At 36.5% G+C, this 21,148-nt stretch overlaps 1 protein-coding gene and 2 long non-coding RNA genes across 3 annotated transcripts in view; 1 reads left to right on the top strand and 2 right to left on the bottom strand.

Annotated features, from left to right (window-relative positions):
• The window catches only part of LOC118562429 (sucrase-isomaltase, intestinal-like), a gene marked incomplete at both ends in the record, with an annotated part of 34,167 nt that extends 14,727 nt beyond the window's left edge, over positions 1 to 19,440 (top strand). The window contains 2 exons of the mRNA XM_036134804.1: positions 15,798 to 15,915; positions 19,269 to 19,440. Coding sequence (XP_035990697.1) covers positions 15,798 to 15,915; positions 19,269 to 19,440 — 290 coding nt within the window. The remainder of the gene's footprint in view (positions 1 to 15,797; positions 15,916 to 19,268) is intronic.
• LOC118562431 lies at positions 792 to 3,442 on the bottom strand. Its single transcript, XR_004930616.1, has 4 exons — positions 3,358 to 3,442; positions 3,166 to 3,261; positions 968 to 1,063; positions 792 to 850 (listed from the first exon to the last, which is right to left on the bottom strand). It is a non-coding gene; the product is annotated as an uncharacterized LOC118562431 (long non-coding RNA).
• LOC118562430 lies at positions 3,462 to 7,244 on the bottom strand. Its single transcript, XR_004930615.1, has 4 exons — positions 6,677 to 7,244; positions 5,431 to 5,573; positions 5,251 to 5,334; positions 3,462 to 3,728 (listed from the first exon to the last, which is right to left on the bottom strand). It is a non-coding gene; the product is annotated as an uncharacterized LOC118562430 (long non-coding RNA).
• Positions 19,441 to 21,148: the final 1,708 nt, after the last annotated feature.

The following is a 21,148-nucleotide window of genomic DNA, read 5'->3' on the forward strand; positions in this document are numbered from 1 at the left end:
CAAAATCAGAAAAGTAAAATTGATTTTGATTCTAAAAATGTCAACAACAAGAAATAGAAACACGATGAGGATAGAATCAGAGATAAAATATTCAGTAAATACCTTTTGTATTAAATAATTATTCAAGAATAATGGCACATCTGACTTTGGCCACAGCTTTAAACCTGCATTTAGAAATGCACATTTTAGATATTGATTCCAATTCCAAAAACAGAGATCACCTTGTCCTGTGTGGAATAATAGAAGTCCGCTGTTTGCTGGTACACAATGACACAAGTTCCCTTTTAGATAGCATGGGGTGATACTGACTCTACCAATTGTGTGAAAATAAAAAGAAGCTAACCTACCCCTATAAAACACTATACTTTATTTGCGAAAAGGCATTTTTTACACAATATAAAGGCTGAGTTTTAGTAAATGAAAAGTAAGATACTTTGTTACTTTTTTATTATTACAAGTATTTGGCATCTGTCTTTACAGCTTTAAACATGTTTAGTCCTACAGTACTAAAATGACAAGTTTTCACAAGGACTTGATGTCAATATATTTTTTTAATTGTATCTGTGTACTTTGGTATACATGTAGGTTTTTTGGGTTCCTAGCATTGATGCTCAAAATGTACAGTATAATTCTCAGTACTTTTGGAGCCTGTTTCTCTTTGCTGTTATCTTGTTGCACATACAGTATTTTACAGCTTTCCAGTCTCTGTCATTATCCCTTAGAATCTGATTTTCATCTATGCATCTCTGACAGTGCACTTTTCCAGGCATCTTCATTTCTTTCAGGGAGTCTTTGAAATGGCTTTCAACAATGTCTCCCTCAGTCTTTGACCAGGGCCTTCTGGATTTTCCTGTAAAAAAATCATTAAAGTTACTAAAGGTATGGATAAATGAAAGTGATATATTATGTCAACAAATGTAAAGAGATTACATATGTACATTTTTCTTTAGTCAACAATTTAACATACCTTTTTTAATTGATTGCAATGAGGATTTATTAATGCCACCCATTTTGTTTTTAGAAATGGCTGCCCCTTCTTCAGGAGGTTCTTCCTCTGAGTGTACTGGAATAACAAATATGGCAATATTTATAATTGATTGAAGTGGTTTGATTTTTATTTAACCAGGATATGGTTCCATTGAGACAACATTTTTCAATAGTCCTGGCCAAGAGGCATCAATAATTATATACAGAAAAAGTTATATTGTTGAAAGAAAACGACAAACTATAAAAACAGGTACATTTTATTTAAATTAGCCTCAAAACCTTGTTGCTTTGAACTAAGAAAGGTTCAGTTAATTTTAATGAAGGAAGTTCTATTAGGAGTGTGCTGAATGATCAAGAGTCTTCTTGCCCAACTCAGTCTGGGCAAGGGACAGAAAAAAGCAGCAAACTGTGAATGAAAATTATACTAGTCGGAATTTCTCAGTGCAATTGGAGTACAGATATAGGATGGCAGAAGTACAAGAAATGCTTTGTAAATGAATGTTATCCAGTGGGAATTACTACCACCAGACAAATCAGGCTATCTTCACGCTGAATATAAATCACAAAGGGGTATTGGCATTTTTCAGTTTGTGTTGAACCTTAGAGAAGAGAGATAAAGGGAGTCTAGCATCCTAAGACATTGAGATCTACAAAAGATCTCCATAGTCCAACACAGACATACAAATTACGGTAAAAACTTCCTGTTTATCCACACTAAAAATTATTTCTAGGGGCTCGGCTACCAAGTCAGCTGACATTAAATACAAAGACTCTATTAAATGACGTCCCTTAGATTTTCTATTTTCCAAAAATGTGAGTGCTTCAAGTACATCAACAGCAGGGAAAGGTGCCAAATTTTAATCCTCACCAAACAAAACTGGATAGGTTTTCTTTTGTTATGATGCAGCAGAAACAGTCCATTTGGAATAAAATAAAAATCCAAATTGTATAAAATGCCTGTGAAAGAAGCAGAAGGGGTCCTATATCACCCAACAGTTAAGATAAGATAAGATAAGCTTTATTGATCTCACAATGGAGAATTTTTTTTTGTCACTAAAGGAGCTGCTCAGCTCCTCTACAGTCTGGTGCAGGGGGTGGAAGGTGTTGTCCATGATGGATGTGAGGTTGGACAACACCCTCCTCTCAGCCACTTCCTCCACAGAGTCCAGAGCGCAGCCCAGGACAGAAGTGGCCTTCCTCACCAGCTTATTCAGCCTCATTCTGTCCCGCTCTGTGCTGCCAGGAGCCCAGCAGACGACAGTGTAGAGAAGAGCTGAGGCCACCACAGAGTCATAGAAAGTTTTTAGCAGGGGCCTGCTCACACCTAAGGACCTCAGCCTCCTCAGGAGGTAGAGGCGGCTCTGGCCCTTCTTGTATAGAGCGTCGTTGTTATGAGTCCAGCCCAGTTTATTGTTGACGTGAACACCCAGGTATTTGAAACTCTACACAGTTTCTATGTCCTGCCCCTGAGTGAGTGAGGTGGGGGTCTTCTCCTGAAGTCGATTACCATCTCCTTGGTTTTGCTGGTGTTTAGACACAGATGGTTCTTCTCACACCAGTCCACAAAGTCCCTGATTGCCGACCGGTCTTCAGCAGCCTGGGGGGGGGGGGGGGGATGCCGCCCGGTCCAGAGGCTTTCCTCTGTTTCAGCCTCGTCAGCTGACCTCTCACCTGCATTGGCGCGATTGTGAGGGGGAAGGCAGGCAGGGCCGAAGGTGTGGATGGGTCGGTCGTTGATAAGAATGGCAGTGGGGGGGATGGTAGATCTCTGGAGGGCTGGTGGTTGGAGACGTGTGGGGAGTTGATGGCAGGAAGGGGGCCAGTGTGGGGGGAGTCAAACTGGGTGAAGAATGTGTTCAACTCATCAGGTAGACGAGGTTGTGATCCGAGCGTCCCAGTGGGGAGTGGGGGGCAGAGGTGTAGGTGTTTTTAACATTGGTATGAAAAAGGTCCAGGGTTTTATTGTCCCTTGTTGTACACGTGACGTACTGGGTGAGCGTGCGGAGGGTGGAACGGAGGGAGGCATGGTTGAGGGAGTTATGCAACATTAATGTAAAAAAGTTTGGAAATTTCTACATAATAAGATTATTGATAAAGGATCATGAAAGTATCAAATCTTGACAATTTTTTTTGAATATATTATTACATGCAGTGGAAAATATTAGACATATAACATACCGTTTTGAACTGATGGCAATGAGGGTTTCTTTGTGCCACAAATTTTCTTTGTTAAAGTAGATGCCTTTTCTTCAGAATGTGCTTCCTCCAAGTGTCCTTAAAAAACAGAGGGGAAAAATGTTGTGGTTGAAAGTGATTTATTTTCTAACATTCCTCACTACATGCAATGAAATTTTTAGAGTGATATCATACTCATGTCAACTGATGGCAGTGATGATTTCTTGCCAACAATTTTTTTGTTGAATTGGATGCATTTTCTTCAGAATTTGGTCGTGCTGAAATAACACAGACAGCAATTTTTATAGTTGAATAAAGTAATTTACATTGTTAGTGTTATACACTGCATGCAACCTAAGATCTTGCCTTCTTGACATGTGGTAGTACTCTGCACAGACTGGACATCTGCATCTGAGTCGCAATACTCCTCTTGAGCTGCAACATGTTTATAAATACTCATCCCTCAGGTTAGTGCCAGTCATTTCTTGGTGAATACTGAGTATACTCTCTAAGTTATCCATCTCATCTGTTGTTTGTGTACTGGTATGTGATGAACAGAGTATGTCCTGTGAAAACATTGGAAGAATTCATAAACATTAGGGAGGGTGGTATTTAACAGGTTCTTGCAATATCTCTCCATGTATCACTGACTGATTGTTAAATAGGTGTTATTAATAGGTGGAAAATAGGTCCTAATAATTTCTATCTATCTATCTATCTATCTATCTATCTATCTATCTATCTATCTATCTATCTATCTATCTATCTATCTATCTATCTATCTATACTGTATGCATTTAAATCAGAATGTGTAGTTATAAAAATATTTTTCCACATGGTAATCCAAAGTATCTGATAATTTTATTGTTATGCATCCATAAAGATTTGTATTTAAAAAGTAATTTGACAAGCTACAAACAATTTGATAAGTTCCAATTTTTTTCACACAATTTACAATTTTTGTGTTCTCTAATTACAGATATGAGTTAAAATTCTGCTGTGGGTCTATCCAAATGCCCTTATTGAGTAGGTACACTTTAGCCAAAACAGAAGTGCATCAGTGGTTACCATGATACGTTCTGCTCAAATAGTGCAGTCAGTAAGGAAGAAGATGCACGCATGCAAGGGGAGAACATGCAAACTCCATGCAGAAAGACCCAGGGTTGGATTTGAACCCAGAACCTTCTTGCTGCAAGGCAACAGTGCTAATCTCAGCACCACTGTGCAGCCCAGATTTTATACAAGATTATACAAAAATCCTTTATACAGACACAAATTCCTATCTATAAACACATAAAGATAAAATTCTCACATATTTTGGTTCGCAGGATTAAGATTAAGATTAAGATAGTCTTTATTGATCTCACAATGGAGAAATTCACTCGTCACATCGGCTCATACAAGAAGGTGCAGAGTAGGGAAGGTGCATTCAGTTATATACAGTGAATCTTCATATATACAATGGATCAGAAAGAATACCAAAAAATACAAAAAAGGAAATAGGAAATAGGGCATATGATGTCTCATTTACATTCTTAGTGGTCTATATATATATATATATATATATATATATATATATATATATATATATATATATATATATATATATATATCTATATACTTAAATATATACATATATCTATGCGCCTACTTACATACGCACCTACGCGTATGTATGTGCATATACATTGTATACATTTGTACATACATACATACATACATACATACATACATACATACATACATACATGTGGGCTGACTTATGTTCAGGTGGTGATAGCAGCAGAAGTCACTACATCAGGATTATTGCACGGGTTGTAGGACAGTGTATTAAATAGATTATTGCACCTTGGTTATTGCACATTAATTGTTACAGTTATGGTCACAGTTCACAATGTGGAAAAACTGCAACTACATATTTAAATTTAGAAAGCACAAAATATGAGTGAACTTTGGTCCCTAAGAGTCATATTCAATAAACATGAGCAATTTATACATTACAGTCAAATCTCTGCCAATGATAAGTATTGTCATACAGTAAATAGACGTAATTGTACACACCACTACTTGGGACTTGAAAAAACTTACTGTATGTGTATCTTGTCCTTGGTTTTTTACTTCATGGTGTTGTTCTGTTTGTTCTCCTGGAACATTTTTCTGCTCTGACTGGATCTGGAATGAAAAACACACATTATCCATAGTATTGCAGCAAACAAGAAAAGCACAGCAAAACATTTTATATAAAACCATGCATGAATGCATCCTTACCATTTCACCAATGCATAATTCCTCTGGAATGTGACTCAGGTGAGTGTCAGTCATTTCTGGGTAAACACAGATAACACTCTGTGAGATGTCTGTGAGATCTTTTCTGGTAGTTGTGGACTGCTATGCGATGAATGGAGTTGGTCCTGTAAAAACATTGGTAGAAATCAAAGTACATACTATTTACCAATTACCATTTAGGCCCCTGACTGCTTTGTGTAATTATCAGTTGTATTTTCTGTGAAAAAATACCCTGTAAATATCAAGTCTGCTATATATTATGTGACGTTACTTTAAAATGTGTTTATTTTTTATTTACATCCTAAGTAATTTCACCATGGTAACACATTGTGACAACAAAGTTTTCTTGATTCAGGATTCCTGACATGTTGTGTTTAAAGACATTTTTAATATCTAGCATTTTAAATGTTTTTTTTAGTTCATTACAGGTTTCTACTTAGAATATTGATACCACATCTCTGTGTTTAAGGGGGTGGTCACAGTTCTGTAGCAGCACAGCCATTAATCACATTTGCATCAGAACAACAGGCCTGCAAACATGTTTGCACCTCACCCTTCCCCCTTCCCATTCCAGCATGCTTTCAGCTCGAAACAGAAAATAAGTATTGGCACAATGGAAGTATACCATTGTAAGTTTCTGTAAAACAAAAATTTACAACTAGAGATAAAAACCCCTGGATGGAAAAAAAACTTTTATGGTCTAATGTATATAATTAACAAATTGCAAAATTATGTTTCCTGACACTCCTAAAAAATTCAGGTGAAAACAAATTAAATAGGTCCTCTGGATGCATTTGTCTTTATTGAAATGTTTCATCTCTTTTCCAAGACACTTCTTAAGTCTGTGGGGCTATTGATAAACCCAGCCTTGTAAGCAGTGGCTTTGATTTCAACAAAGTTTCAACAAAGAAGAACCCATCCAGAGGACCTAATCCTTGTAATTTTACTCACAAATGAAGGTACACAAATACTGGAAATCCTATAAAGCATTAACTTACATTTTTCCACAGTGTTATCCAAAATGTCAGAGGATTTTATCTTTCTACATATACACAGACCTGTACTACCATGACAAACTATGTCTTTAGAACATTTTGGGCAAAACCTTACATGGCAATATATCACATACTGTAATACTAAGATGGTGTACAAGGGCTGAATTGAAATGTTATACCTGTATAACACAGAAAACTCCAGAGAGTCTGATATACTAATTTAACAAACTTACCTTTCTCCTTGTTGATGAATCTTTTGTAAAATGTGTCTTTATCCCTCCCAGAAGAAGTGAAATGCAAAGCTTCTGTTTCTGGACAAACCCTTTTATGTCTCATTTTTCTCTGAAATATTTAGGAACAATCACATGGCAAGTGGTTAACTAGGGAGAGTTTGTAAAAGAAAACAAAGTGATGTATATATGATAAAAACATTCATTAGAAGTTAAAATGTGAACCTTACTTTGTTGTGGTTTGAAAGATGTAGATAAAAAGTTTCAAAAGTAACCTAGGTAAATTTGCCTACCTATTGGAAGGCAAGATGTATACGTAATAAGATTAAAATGGCTGCAAAAGGAGAAAAAACTCTCAATTGTGACTTTTGTCGCAACTGTTTCACAAGCCTTAAAAGAAGAAATTCGTCTTCTGCCCTGAATATATACCCACAATCCTGACAACTTGCCTGGACAAGGATTGGTTTTTAGAAATGTGATGTGGATGACCATGACTGGGAACCTGAAACAGAGGGCTCCAATTATGAGGAGTTGTAAGTTAATATCTAATATATTTGTAGTACATAATATTTAATTTTTTTTAATCGAATATCTCTAAAATTTCAAATCCTAAAAAAAACCCTAGAAAAACAGAAATTCCAAACCCATTATTACTAACTGTTAGTGAATCTGCTTGTCTGGATTGGTTTCTAAAAGCTTTAGTCTTGTAAATGTTTCTTCTTTGGGATGGATGTATGGATTGGAATGAAAACACCAGCACATTTCCCCTGTGTTTGGACGTAAAGAGTTGTCTTTTAATTCAGGAATGGTCCTTCGGCACATCAACATTAACATGCCGATTAAAGTACCCCACCTAAAGGTTGCTATTGTTCAGCTGGAGTACTGTGACAGAGGTTGTGCTTAGAAACTGACTTGATTTTAGACTCTATGCATTGAAAGCTCAAGTCTTAAGCCTCTTCCAAACCTTTTGTTTGTAGTTTTAAACAGTTTGGTCTATATCGCAGTACTGACAAGCAAATCTAAACTTATATTCTTATTTTGTAGTGACCTTGAAAATGTGGCAAATTTGTGCTCATTAGCTCAACAGAAGTTTATCATTTCTGAAAGTTGCTTGAGAACCCTGTTTGCAATTTGTGTTGTGTTTAGGAGCCAGCATAGTGACAATGAAGCAGGTTAGGGGTACTGTTGGCTGTTAAAAGTGTCTGTAAGAACACAGAGGCAACTTGATGGTCGCGGCTGCCACCATGCTCAGTGGGTGTTACCCAAAAACTGCCATGAACCTTTTCTGGCATATAAATATCTCCATTTATAAGATGAAGACATATTTTAATCTGTAGCACAGCTATTTGATAACTGCCATCCAAAAACTTTGGAGCACCAAGCAACAGGCCTTGATAAAGGCATAAATCAAAGTATAGCAGCTACTCCTTAAAGGATATTAGGATAGGATAATATAATAATATGGTCATGACTTCAACAACACATCTAGCACACTTTGAGCATTGCCTGCCATGAAAAACAAGTTTAATTAAAATTGCCTATTTTCTAGACATCTACAAGAAGCTTGCTGTGGTGGCTAGGAAGCCAAAGAGTACTTTTATGATGCTGTGGGCTTGCTCTATTTTGGACCACCTGAAGAGTCCCCGCTTGATTCTGGAGATCAAGCTGTAGATTCAGGTTCAAACTGGTAAGGTTAAACACCCATTCCTCCCACATAATCTTTTAGCATTTCTTTGTAATAGGGCGTGGGCGTCATGACGTAATGGCGTACCGTGCACGTGACCTCACCATCTCAGGAGCAACGGCCCTTGCCGCTTTGGTAGGACAAACAGGTAGAGAGCGCCCGTAGCCACCAGCCATTACACGCGCAACAGAAACAGTGATATGACCGACTTTGCAGCCGTTAAACTTTCGCAAGACGATGTCCCAGGCGCACGGTTTACTGGTCGAACTGTCGAAGAACACACCAACCTTCAGCTCAAACGATAGCTTGAGTGTCGAGGGCTTAAAAAGACTGGAAAACGGGCCGAGTTGATCGAACGGTAAGTCGTTGTTTTTTTTTCCTGCTCTGCGTTCATGGTGTCGTCTGCCGTTTTTTTTTCTGTTTGTAATCACCGTCCAGGAATTGGTATATGTTGCCAATAGGTAGCTACAAAACAACTGTTTACATCTCAGAATCTTTCCCTTAAGAAATTCCAGCTGTACCTCTCCAGCTGAAATGATGACAAAACAAACAATCATGGTCAATTTAGGGACCTAAACCAATATCGCGAGGCAGGATAGACACGCAGACATGACAAAAGTGTAACATTAGATGGCTCATTTCGTCGTGAGCTGTTCGACGTATGATAAGATTTAAGCTTCAATAAAACACCAAAAAACTCTTACCTGTTCACTACTTGATGTTGCTGGAATTGGGTCAGGATGTTCTTCGGTTGTGCCCTTTCCTCCAACAAAATGCTTGCTACATATGTACGTCAATTTGGTAACTGTTTCCGGGTTGAACTGTTGTGTAGGCCGACTGCACCGGTGTACCCAGCGCACACATTTCTCCTTGGCAGTCTTGAATTTCGGGAAATTAATGGAGAAAACATCCTTCATATGCGGCCGATCAGCGTACCTCGAGTCGCTGTTGCACGTTCCATAGCAACAATGTTTAAAAACCATGGTCTTAGACTTGGAAAAAGCAGTCGTTTTACCGAGTAAAACCAAGGGTAACGCACAGCTCTTTTACAGCGAAACAGCAGAGGACACATCAAGCTTGCCCTACCGCTTACCACGCGATATGACGTCTTGTGATGATGTCACGTTCTAAAAATAGCATTACTTTGCGTGGCCGCCATTTTAATTGCCTCCTTTACCGCTACTCAGACTACTGGCTATGACTACCACGTACTGTACTCCCTTTGCTGTATTGTGGGCTGTAACAGCGCAACACATGATCGCCATGGGAAAAACATAGAAAATGGGTTAACTTTCCACCGCTTTCCTGCCTGGAGGCGCAACCACGGAGCCGTCATCTCGCTTGGATCGTGGCTTTAAGACGACCGAACATAACTTTCCACAGTATCCCAATGTCAATGAGAGTGTGTTCCCTGCATTTTCATTCTGGTAAGTTAAAGATGCACGGTTTTATTTTATAGCCTACATTGTTTCTTTCCTTCAACCGCGACACCACATACATGCACATAAATACTAAAACGGCAGCGGGAAAAGGCTCAAATATATGAGAAACCCGGAGGGTTTAGGGAGGGTTGGCAGTTAACGTTACTAATTACACCTTTGAAACACATAGCAGCTAGTTAAAAGTACATTACATGCGTGAGTGGTTGTTAGCACTAACGGTTAGCAGTTACTAAACTAGCAGGTGCCAGAGCCTGTCAGAGCACAGCTTACCTTTGTACGAGTTACTGTGTTCCCACTGTTTGCTGACTTTATGATCTGCAGCTCCTGAACCCATCCATTCGTGAACTGCACATGAGACTCCAAGGACTTGTAGCTTCGGAACTGTTCTGAAGTATAGGCGCTCACACCGCAAACAAGGTCAACATACCAGTCCCTGGCTTCTCTATTTAATGTGTCCCGGTAAATTCCAGATCCTTTTCAGGATTTAAACATCTTTTTTTTATCTATTCTTTCTCAACTCTACTTCTACGTCTCTTCTTTCAACGTTGTCAGAGTTATGTTAACGTTCGCGTAGCCATCAACATGGCTGCCACGTCCCACAATGCAATGCGGAACCCAAGCCCTATAGATATGAGAAGTGCTGTCATTCACTGCTTGACTGCTACTCTTGCTAGGGTTGGAGCAGCTGATATAATTATCTCCACCCACAGAAAGATGCACTATTGAACTTTTTGACAAAAATTTAAAAAAGAGGCAATCTTGTTTCAGGCTTTGGAAATCAATCCCAATAATGTTCATTTTATGCTCTTCCTGGTAGCTCAATATTTTCAAATTTGATTTAAATTCTTCCTTAAGAGAAAACATGTTTCATTATGTACCGGTGAACAATATTTCTGTACTGCAGATTGATGTAAAAATACATTGTAAAACAGATTTTTTTATATTAATAAAATACTATACAATGAATCGTGTGGCTGACCATTTTATTCAAAATATTTATTTAGTACAAAATACTTTTGGCTCGGGGTTATGTTTTTTGCTGTAAAAAATAACAGGTCATATAGAATAGTTATATGAATTTAGGATTTTGGCTGGATTGTGGCATGCGACTATCACTGTAGACCATTTAAATGGGGACTTATATCATTATGTGCCAGCCAACAGTGGACTCCTGTCATTTAATGCCATACAAGAGGAGACTGTCTATTCTGTAGGCCTAAAGGAAATTTTAATGACAGCTTGACAGTACAGTAATGCCACATATATTTATTTGGGTAGCACTTTATTTGAACCTTAATACTAGTAATAGAATATACTACAGCTGTGTGTGAAGAGAGTGCTGTTATTGTCTTCACTTTTTTCATTCATGCTAGTTTGAATGGCAAATAAACTTCTTACTGAAAGGATACCTACTTAACTATTTCCTGAAATTACTATATAAATAAATCACTTTAAAATCAGTACCTTAAACATGCCCAAATACCCTCAAGAAAGTGTTATGGCAATGGGGTAAAAATAGTAAAGAGGATCTATTCAAAATGTTTACATCACCATTCCACACATACAAATGGCAAATGAAAGCTGGGACTTATAATTATTATGCAAACCCGTTTTTTTGGCAGTAAAATATAAAGTATTATTGGCTGGATTTTGGCATGTGACTGTCGCTGTAGACCATTTAAAAGGGGACTTATATCATTATGTGCCAACCAACAGTGGACTCCTGTCATTTAATGCCATACAAGAGGAGACTGTCTAAACTTTAGGCCTAAAGGAAATTTTAATGACAGCTTGACAGCACATTAATGCCTCATATATTTATTTGGGTAGCACTTTATTTGAACCTTAATACTAGTAACAGAATATACTACACTTGAGCCTATACATTATTATAGACATATATTATCAAGTTGTGTGTGAAGAGAGTGCTTTATTGAATGAAATTTCTTATGTTATTGTCTTCACTTTTTTCATTCATGCTATAGTTTGAATGACAAATAAACTTCTTACTGAAAGGATAACTACTTAACTGCTTCCTGAAATTACTATATAAATAAATCACTTTAAAATTAGTACCTTAAACATGCCCAAATACCCTCAACAAAGTGTTATGGCAATGTGGTTAAAAATAGTAAAGAGGATCTGTTCAAAATGTTTACATCACCATTCCACACATACAAATGGCAAATGAAAGCTGGGACTTTATATTTTACTGCCAAAAAACGGGTTTGCGTAATAATTATAAGTATTATTGGCTGGGTTTTTGCATGTGACTGTCGCTGTAGACCATTTAAAAGGGGACTTATATCATTATGTGCCAACCAACAGTGGACTCCTGTCATTTAATGCCATACAAGCGGAGACTGTCTAAACTTTAGGCCTAAAGGAAATTTTAATGACAGCTTGACAGCACATTAATGCCTCATATATTTATTTGGGTAGCACTTTATTTGAACCTTAATACTAGTAACAGAATATACTACACTTGAGCCTATACATTATTATAGACATATATTATCAAGTTGTGTGTGAAGAGAGTGCTTTATTGAATGAAATTTCTTATGTTATTGTCTTCACTTTTTTCATTCATGCTATAGTTTGAATGACAAATAAACTTCTTACTGAAAGGATAACTACTTACCTGCTTCCTGAAATTACTATATAAATAAATCACTTTAAAATCAGTACCTTAAACATGCCCAAATACCCTCAAGAAAGTGTTATGGCAATGTGGTTAAAAATAGTAAAGAGGATCTGTTCAAAATGTTTACATCACCATTCCACACATACAAATGGCAAATGAAAGCTGGGACTTTATATTTTACTGCCAAAAAACGGGTTTGCGTAATAATTATAAGTATTATTGGCTGGGTTTTTGCATGTGACTGTCGCTGTAGACCATTTAAAAGGGGACTTATATCATTATGTGCCAACCAACAGTGGACTCCTGTCATTTACTGCCATACAAGAGGAGACTGTCTAAACTCTAGGCCTAAAGGAAATTTTTATGACAGCATGACAGCACATTAATGCCTCATATATTTATTTGGGTAGCACTTTATTTGAACCTTAATACTAGTAATAGAATATACTACAGCTGTGTGTGAAGAGAGTGCTTTATTGAATGAAATTTCTTATGTTATTGTCTTCACTTTTTTCATTCATGCTATAGTTTGAATACCAAATAAACTTCTTACTGAAAGGATACCTACTTAACTATTTCCTGAAATTACTATATCAATAAATTACTTTAAAATCAGTACCTTAAACATGTCCAAATACCCTCAAGAAAGTATTATGGCTATGTGGTTAAAAAATAGTAAAGAGGATCTATTCAAAATGTTTACATCACCATTCCACACGTACAAATGGCCAATGAAAGCTGGGACTTTACATTTTACTGCCAAAAAAACGGTTTGTGTAATAATTATAAGTATTATTGGCTGGATTTTTGCATGTGACTGTCGCTGTAGACCATTTAAAAGGGGACTTATATCATTATGTGCCAGCCAACAGTGGACTCCTGTCATTTAATACCATACAAGAGGAGACTGTCTATTCTGTAGGCCTAAATGAAATTTTAATGACAGCTTGACAGTACATTAATGCCTCATATATTTATTTGGGTATCACTTTATTTGAACCTTAAAACTAGTAACAGAATATACTACACTTGAGCCTATACATTTATTATAGACATATATTATCAAGTTGTGTGTGAAGAGTGTGCTTTATTGAATGACATTTCTTATGTTATTGTTTTCATTTTTTTCATTCATGCTATAGTTTGAATGACAAATAAACTTCTTACTGAAAGGATAACTACCTAACTATTTTCTGAAATTACTATATCAACAAATCACTTTAAAATCAGTAACTTAAACATGTCCAAATACCCTCAAGAAAGTGTTATGGCAATGTGGTTAAAAATAGTAAAGATGATCTATTCAAAATGTTTACATCAGCATTCCACACATACAAATGGCAAATGAAAGCTGGGACTTTATATTTTACTGCCAAAAAACGGGTTTGCGTAATAATTATAAATATTATTGGCTGGATTTTTGCATGTGACTGTCGCTGTAGACCATTTGAAAGGGGACTTATATCATTATGTGCCAACCAACAGTGGACTCCTGTCATTTACTGCCATACAAGAGGAGACTGTCTAAACTCTAGGCCTAAAGGACATTTTAAAGACAGCTTGACAGTACATTAATGCCTCATATATTTATTTGGGTGGCACTTTATTTGAACCTTAATACTAGTAACAGAATATACTACACTTGAGCCTATACATTATTATAGACATATATTATCAAGTTGTGTGTGAAGAGAGTGCTTTATTGAATGACATTTCTTATGTTATTGTTTTCACTTTTTTCATTCATGCTATAGTTTCAATGACAAATAAACTTCTTACTGAAAGGATAACTACTTAACTATTTTCTGAAATTACTATATCAACAAATCACTTTAAAATCAGTAACTTAAACATGTCCAAATACCCTCAAGAAAGTGTTATGGCAATGTGGTTAAAAATAGTAAAGAGGATCTATTCAAAATGTTTACATCAGCATTCCACACATACAAATGGCAAATGAAAGCTGGGACTTTATATTTTACTGCAAAAAAAACGGTTTGTGTAATAATTATAAGTAATATTGGCTGGATTTTGACATGCGACTGTCGCTGTAGACCATTTAAAAGAGGACTTATATCATTATGTGCCAACCAACAGTGGACTCCTGTCATTTAATGCCATACAAGAGGAGACTGTCTAAACTCTAGGCCTAAAGGACATTTTAAAGACAGCTTGACAGTATATTAATGCATCATATATTTATTTGGGTAGCACTTTATTTGAACCTTAATACTAGTAACAGAATATACTACAGCTGAGCCTTTGAAGTTATTACAGACATATATTGACAACTTGTGTTATAACAGAGTGCTTTATTGAGATATTTTAAAACAATAAGTTATTGTTTTCACCTTTTTCCTCCATGCTATAGTTTGAATGATACATTATATTTATTAGACAAAAAGATAACTATTTTCTGACCTGACTACATCCATGAATTACTTTAAAATTAGTACCCTAAATATGTCCAAATAGCCTTAAGAAAGTATTATAGTCCTTGCTTAAAATTAAAATAAGCACACTGGTTTTATAAAATGTTATATATTTGAAAGACATTATTTTGTTGGTAATACTGCAGCCCTTGATATCAATGCCAAATTACTTCTGAATTACAGTTTAAGCTTTATTTATTTGAAGTGATAGTGATTATTTATAAAATGCTTGGATCACAGAGAAAGGTAATCATTCAATAGAAGAAACTGGTGCACAGACAGATCCACTGCATTACAACAGAGGCCCCCTCTTGGATAAGTAGATGTCGTTTAAGAATCTAAGTCCCCTCTTTGCAATTTCTCTAAAAAGTAAAAAAAATAAATTTGAAGGTAATATAGTGTGAAAAGGTCTTACAAGAAAATTTTGTATGATATTTATTTTACAATTAAATAACTAGAAACACATGTCCCCACTTGACAGTTTACACTGACAGTGCACTGTTTGCTAGATAGACGTGTATGTGTGTGTGTGTGTGTGTGTGCATGTGTGCTTTTGACATCCAAATAAAAACCATTGGGTCCCTGGTGGAGATTTTTGATGATGACCATTTTTAAGTATCTTATAATCTAGCAGTGACCTGGACTGCATGATCATAAGGGCATGAATAAGTGCTCCCAATATCATCGTTTTTTGTGCACTCTTGCTTAATCATGCATCACCTCCCCTGCCTTTTATTTTTATTTTTCATTTCTTCTCCTTAATGTTAAGAGTTTTAATAAAAAAATGTAGCATCTTATATCAAGGTCACTCAAATTCTAATTGTGCCTACCCCACAGTTGCTTAAGCTAAATCCAGCTTTATAATTAGAATTCGTTAAATTTTATTTCTTACATTATCGTTCAATCTCCTTACTTTCCACAGAGATTATAGATGAGGTGATGTACAGTAAGACTCTTTGTATGGATGCCAAGCAGGCCTGGGGGGACCACTATGATGTCCACAGTTTGTACGGCTACTCTATGGTGCTGGCCTCTGAAAAGTGAGTACATCTATAATCAGTGACAGGAGTAGTATGACTAGCTTTTTGATTGAAAGCCAACCCACTGTCTTCCTTCCTAGAGCAACGAGGCACTGGCAAACTAAATGTACCTTCCAATGTAAAAAAAAAAGTGAAAAAAAATACACAAACTATTGGAAAACAAGTTCAAAATCAGATAGTGTTATGCAATGTCTCTGGAAAAAAAAGTTTTCATTGCAGTGCAGAGACTTGTGCCCTGCTCCAAATCATAGAAAATGACTCCTGTAAAAAATTCTACGTCGAATACCATGTGCAGAAATATGTTTTAATGAGCCCACCTCCCAGGGTGCTCAAATTTCTCATCTGAGTTTGGCACTGGAACTGCGTAATGGCCCATTATGTTCACAAACCTACAAAGGGGGCATCACGGTGAGTACAGGGCATAATCACTGGAGCATGGAAATTCATGTGGATCATGGATATCTGCCAAAAGACTGTACAAATGCTGGCTTTATGACAAATAACTGCCCTTTCCATGCCCAAAAAAGTTTTCTGGATTCATACTTAATTTCATGTGTATCATGTAGGCAGTTGGCTGGCTAATTTTTGAATAATTTTTATTGAAATTGTGAAAATAGATGTAACACACATCATAGTAATATTAAGTCTGTTACAGTGATCTGGCATGCCTCTGCAATTGACCTGCAGGCGCATCAAATCACGTGGCAAGTCTATCTACAATGTAAAGCAAAGGAACAACAAAAGCCGAGACTTAAAAGAACCAGACAAGGTTGGGCAGAGCACATCCGGTTTCAAAGTGACAACATTTAGCCGATTCTTTTAGTGATCAGTTTTAGTTTTATAACAGTTTGGTAAATCAATTTAGAAAAAGCAAAACACTTAAACTGAAACAGTCAGCTTTATAATTGGACTGGCCATTCCACTGCCTAATTAACGCAGGGTCAGTTGTCCTATTTTAAACAAGTACAGGTGATTAAAAAGAAATCAAGCAAATAATACCTGTCACAGAATAGGAGACAAGTCTAACTGGGCAATTTTTAGAGTAGAACAGAAGATTCAACAAAAGATTCCTACTTTAAAGATGAAGTCATTAGAAGATTTGCAAGTTACAAGAAAAAAAATGCATAGAAGTGATAAAGCTGCAGGCATGGATCCATTTAGTGAAGTCAAACAAGCCAAAATATATACTTTATCAAATGGCATATATATTTTTTAAAGATTTATGATAATTTATCTGAAATGAGTTCACTTAGATACTTTAACAGTGCACACTTGCCATTGATTTTAGACTGGACTCGCACATCTACTAAAACTCAATGACACATAGCATAGAAACACATTTTACTAGACTTTAATGTTTTATGACATATGCTGAAAAACTTAGAATTTTTGACAAGCCATCAAAACCTTCAGCAACAATAATGTTGGGATTATCTTAGACTTTTATTCAAACCTTATGAAAGGAACAAACAAAAACAGATGGCACAATGATTACTGTAACATTCAGATATTATGATATATCAAAGCAAAATCCCATTTATCAAATAAGCAAAGCTTAATCTTTATTGGTGTATATAGTGTCCCCTAGATACCCTTTTTATTTAGGCTTTTTTAGTACCATGTAGAAAGTACACTGGCATGTCTCACAATGTTTAAAAAATGCCATTATAGAGAAAATATAAGAAGATCAAAGCTAAAGTATGTGTACTCTAATAAGTGGCATCTATGCAGATAGACAAACAGTTAAAATGTTGCTTGTGTCATATTTTTTCTGAAACTAAAATAGCCTGAAGGATTTAGCCTGACATAACACTTAGCAAAAATGTAGGTCCTGTTTTATAGACCTCTTAAACAACCCTTATGACCAGCTGATGTATTTGCACCTACATAGGTTTCCAGCATGTTTTTATTGATGTTTTTTTTAAAAACTGTTTTTAACCAAAATGAGTCAGATTATGATTAGGCTCGTAAAGCTTTTCCTATACTTAATTTTACACAATTTCACACAAGTGTGAATCTGAAATTCTAACTATATGTCAAAGTTATATACAATTTATTCTTAAAGCTGTATTTTGAATTCCATCTTCTTTTACCAGAAGACTCTCAATGCACTGAGTAAAACTCAATACTGTTTCGGTTGGAAGATTGGTTTGTGCGCCTATCTCCAGCAGCTATTGGGCAAGAGGCATGGTACCCTATAACAGAACACCAGCCCATTATAGGACAACACACAAACACTCATTCATCAGTCTCATCTGTAGAGACCAACTAACCTAACAGTTGTGTTTTTGGACTGTTGGGGGAAGCCAAAGTACCCAGAGAGAACCCACGTACCCAAGAGGAGAAACATGCAAAATCCAAACATGAAGTCCTCAATGCTAAAATGTATTTATTTTATTATTTTTTATAGGAGAGTCTTCTTAATTTTTCTTGTTTGTTTCTTTGTTTGTTTGTTTTTCCGTAAGATTTCAAGAGTGCTAAAATATATGAAAAAGTGTAACAATCTGGGTTCACATGGGTTTACCTTACAATACAAAAAATAAAAGGAGAAATGCTGGTGTATCACTGTGTGTATATGGAAGAGGCTGTCCCTAAGGATGTCTTAATCAGTCAACAATAAGGTCGTCCACAAAAAAAAAAACAAGAAAAAAAACATCTGTAGTAAAACAGCTTTGGAAGTGCAATATAAAGCTTAGGAAATTTTAAATTTATAAATAATCACAGAAGCAAATTTACAGTTTTTGGTGCACGAACTAGGATGTCTAATCATTAGCACTCACTTTGAACAGTGTGCTTGTTCATGATAGAAGGCAGCAGAAATATGTGCACAGTAAAACCAAACCACTGTAGGACTGTGTGTGCTCACACCCACACTCACAAGTCAAACACAAACCCACCTGAGACTCAGAAATATAATCCCACTGAAGACAATTTGCTGAATCACTACTTCTGTATTAAAGTTAGCTCATAATTCATTTGTCTTTTTTCCATTCTTTGCTGTTTTTTTCTCCCTCCCTCCTCTAATTAAAATGTAATATTGGCAGGAGACACGTTTTGTAAACATCAGCAAGACTTGTATTGTCATGGAGATCAATGCAGCTTCGATTTCTCCCAAGCTGAACAATAGCATACAGCCGGGAAAGGGAAGAAAGCACTACAAGTCTGTGTGATTTATTCTGCAAACACTGATGTTTGTGTGCACGTGCTTGGTATTTTTTTTTCACCCTTTGTAATCTTTTGTTTATGGTTCCAACATCCTTTGCATCATAATGACCCCCCCCCCCCCCCCACACACACACACACACACACACACACCTTAAACAGTTCTCTCCTGTCCCCTGTCCTATTCACAGAGCCCTGGAACGTGTGTTCGGGTCAAACCGTACCCTGTTGCTGACGCGCTCCTCCTTCCCAGGTGTGGGGAAATATTCAGGACATTGGTTGGGTGACAATGGTGCCAACTGGAACGACATAAAATGGGCTATTCCTGGCATGCTGGAGTTTGGGCTATTCGGAGTTCCCTACGTGAGTACCACATGGCAATTTCCTCAAAGAACATAGGGAGATACATGAACAAAGAAGAATATGAAAGAAAACAATTTTATTATTTGGCTGCTATGACAGGATCCTCCATGACAGTGGTTTTATATTTATGAAACTTGTAGAGTTTGCACGCCGTAAAAAGACTATGTCCAAATGTAACTTTGTGTCACTCCTGCTTACTGCTGACTGTCAGTCCTTCACTGTGCCTATAAACAATTTAAAAGAACAGTGTGTAACAGTTAATTACGTTCATAGCAGGCAAGTAAAAGATAGCACACATCTCTAAAGTCCACCGCTCTCTAGCAATAAAATGTTATTGGATGGCTGTCTTTCTTGCAAATGAAAAACCAACCAGGCTGGATTCACTGTGAAGGGTTTTATTGTTCATAGGCAATTTCCATCTGAGAAAAGGCAAATGAGGAAAACAGTTTCATTGTTACTTCTTCCTTGCCGTCTCTAACTCTCCCTGCTGTGCACAATAATTATTAACCTCTATTTCACAAATGTCTGACCCCAAACAACACAAATGGAAAAAAAAAGGTTTCTGGCATTTACTCCCTTGAATCTTTCCAAAATGCACTCTTTTTAATGTTACATATCTGCTCTGCAAATAGGTAATCACCTTAATGGTTGCCATACATTGTACTTTTAAGACACACTGCATGAACGTATTACATTTCAGTTCATAAGACCTTAAATAAGGGATTTCCTTACGGCATTTTTACAGACTTTTTGAAGACCAATGTGTGAAATTTGAAAAGTCACTTAGAATAAATCATAGCTGCTAGTGTTTTGCCAATTTTAGCAATGGCTGGTGTATGTCAATAAATTAGAGTGTCATGGAAAAATCAACTTGTGTATATTCATTACACACAAAACTATAAATGTTGAGTTTTGTCCTGTTCATTTTGATTACAAGAAATACCCAAACTTCAGTTTCTCAGAAGATTTGAATTATTCTTCAGATCAATGAAACTATTTCTAATACAGAAATGTGATGTTATGGTCATGTTATGACCTACACAATCATGTAGAAGAATTTTGTCTTCTGGCACTGTCTGCAGCAGGCTTAAGGAGGGCAGGTAAATGAGAAAAGTGGTGGAATGCAGATAACTCAAAGGCCAGAATCATGATGCACAGACTTATAAGGCATGTGCAGTCCTTATTTTAAACATCTCCTGAAAAATCCTTTGGCTTAGGGCAAAAATAAAGCAACTGGGCTTCCACCAGCAGCACCACAGGCTGATGTTACCTTCTCAAATTAAGTTTTGAGATATATTGATCACTCAATGATATTATAATTTAATTTGTACACCTTTAATTCTGTCCTATAATTGGTTTTCTCTGTTGCACCCTGAAATTTATGGGTAATAATGGTTAGAGTTGTCAATACTGTTTAACATAATTCAGAGGCCATTTTGTGACAATAAGGCAGACAAGAGTACCCAACATAACATCGATTTAAATTTCTGAAAGACTACCGTTAGCTACTTTTATAAAACAGCATCTCACAGACAAACATACAAGTAGAAATGCACTGCCACCAACTACCCAAGAGTTTGTCTCTCCGTAGCACAGCAGTGAGAAAACAACAGGAAACATACTGCAAACCTCACCTCTCCTCCTCCAGCTGTGCACATCAGGTGGTCTTACAGATGCCAACTATTCCTGGTAGGACTCTGTCAAGCGG

This window comes from Fundulus heteroclitus, unplaced genomic scaffold, assembly GCF_011125445.2.
Source record: "Fundulus heteroclitus isolate FHET01 unplaced genomic scaffold, MU-UCD_Fhet_4.1 scaffold_917, whole genome shotgun sequence".
NCBI lineage: Eukaryota > Metazoa > Chordata > Actinopteri > Cyprinodontiformes > Fundulidae > Fundulus > Fundulus heteroclitus.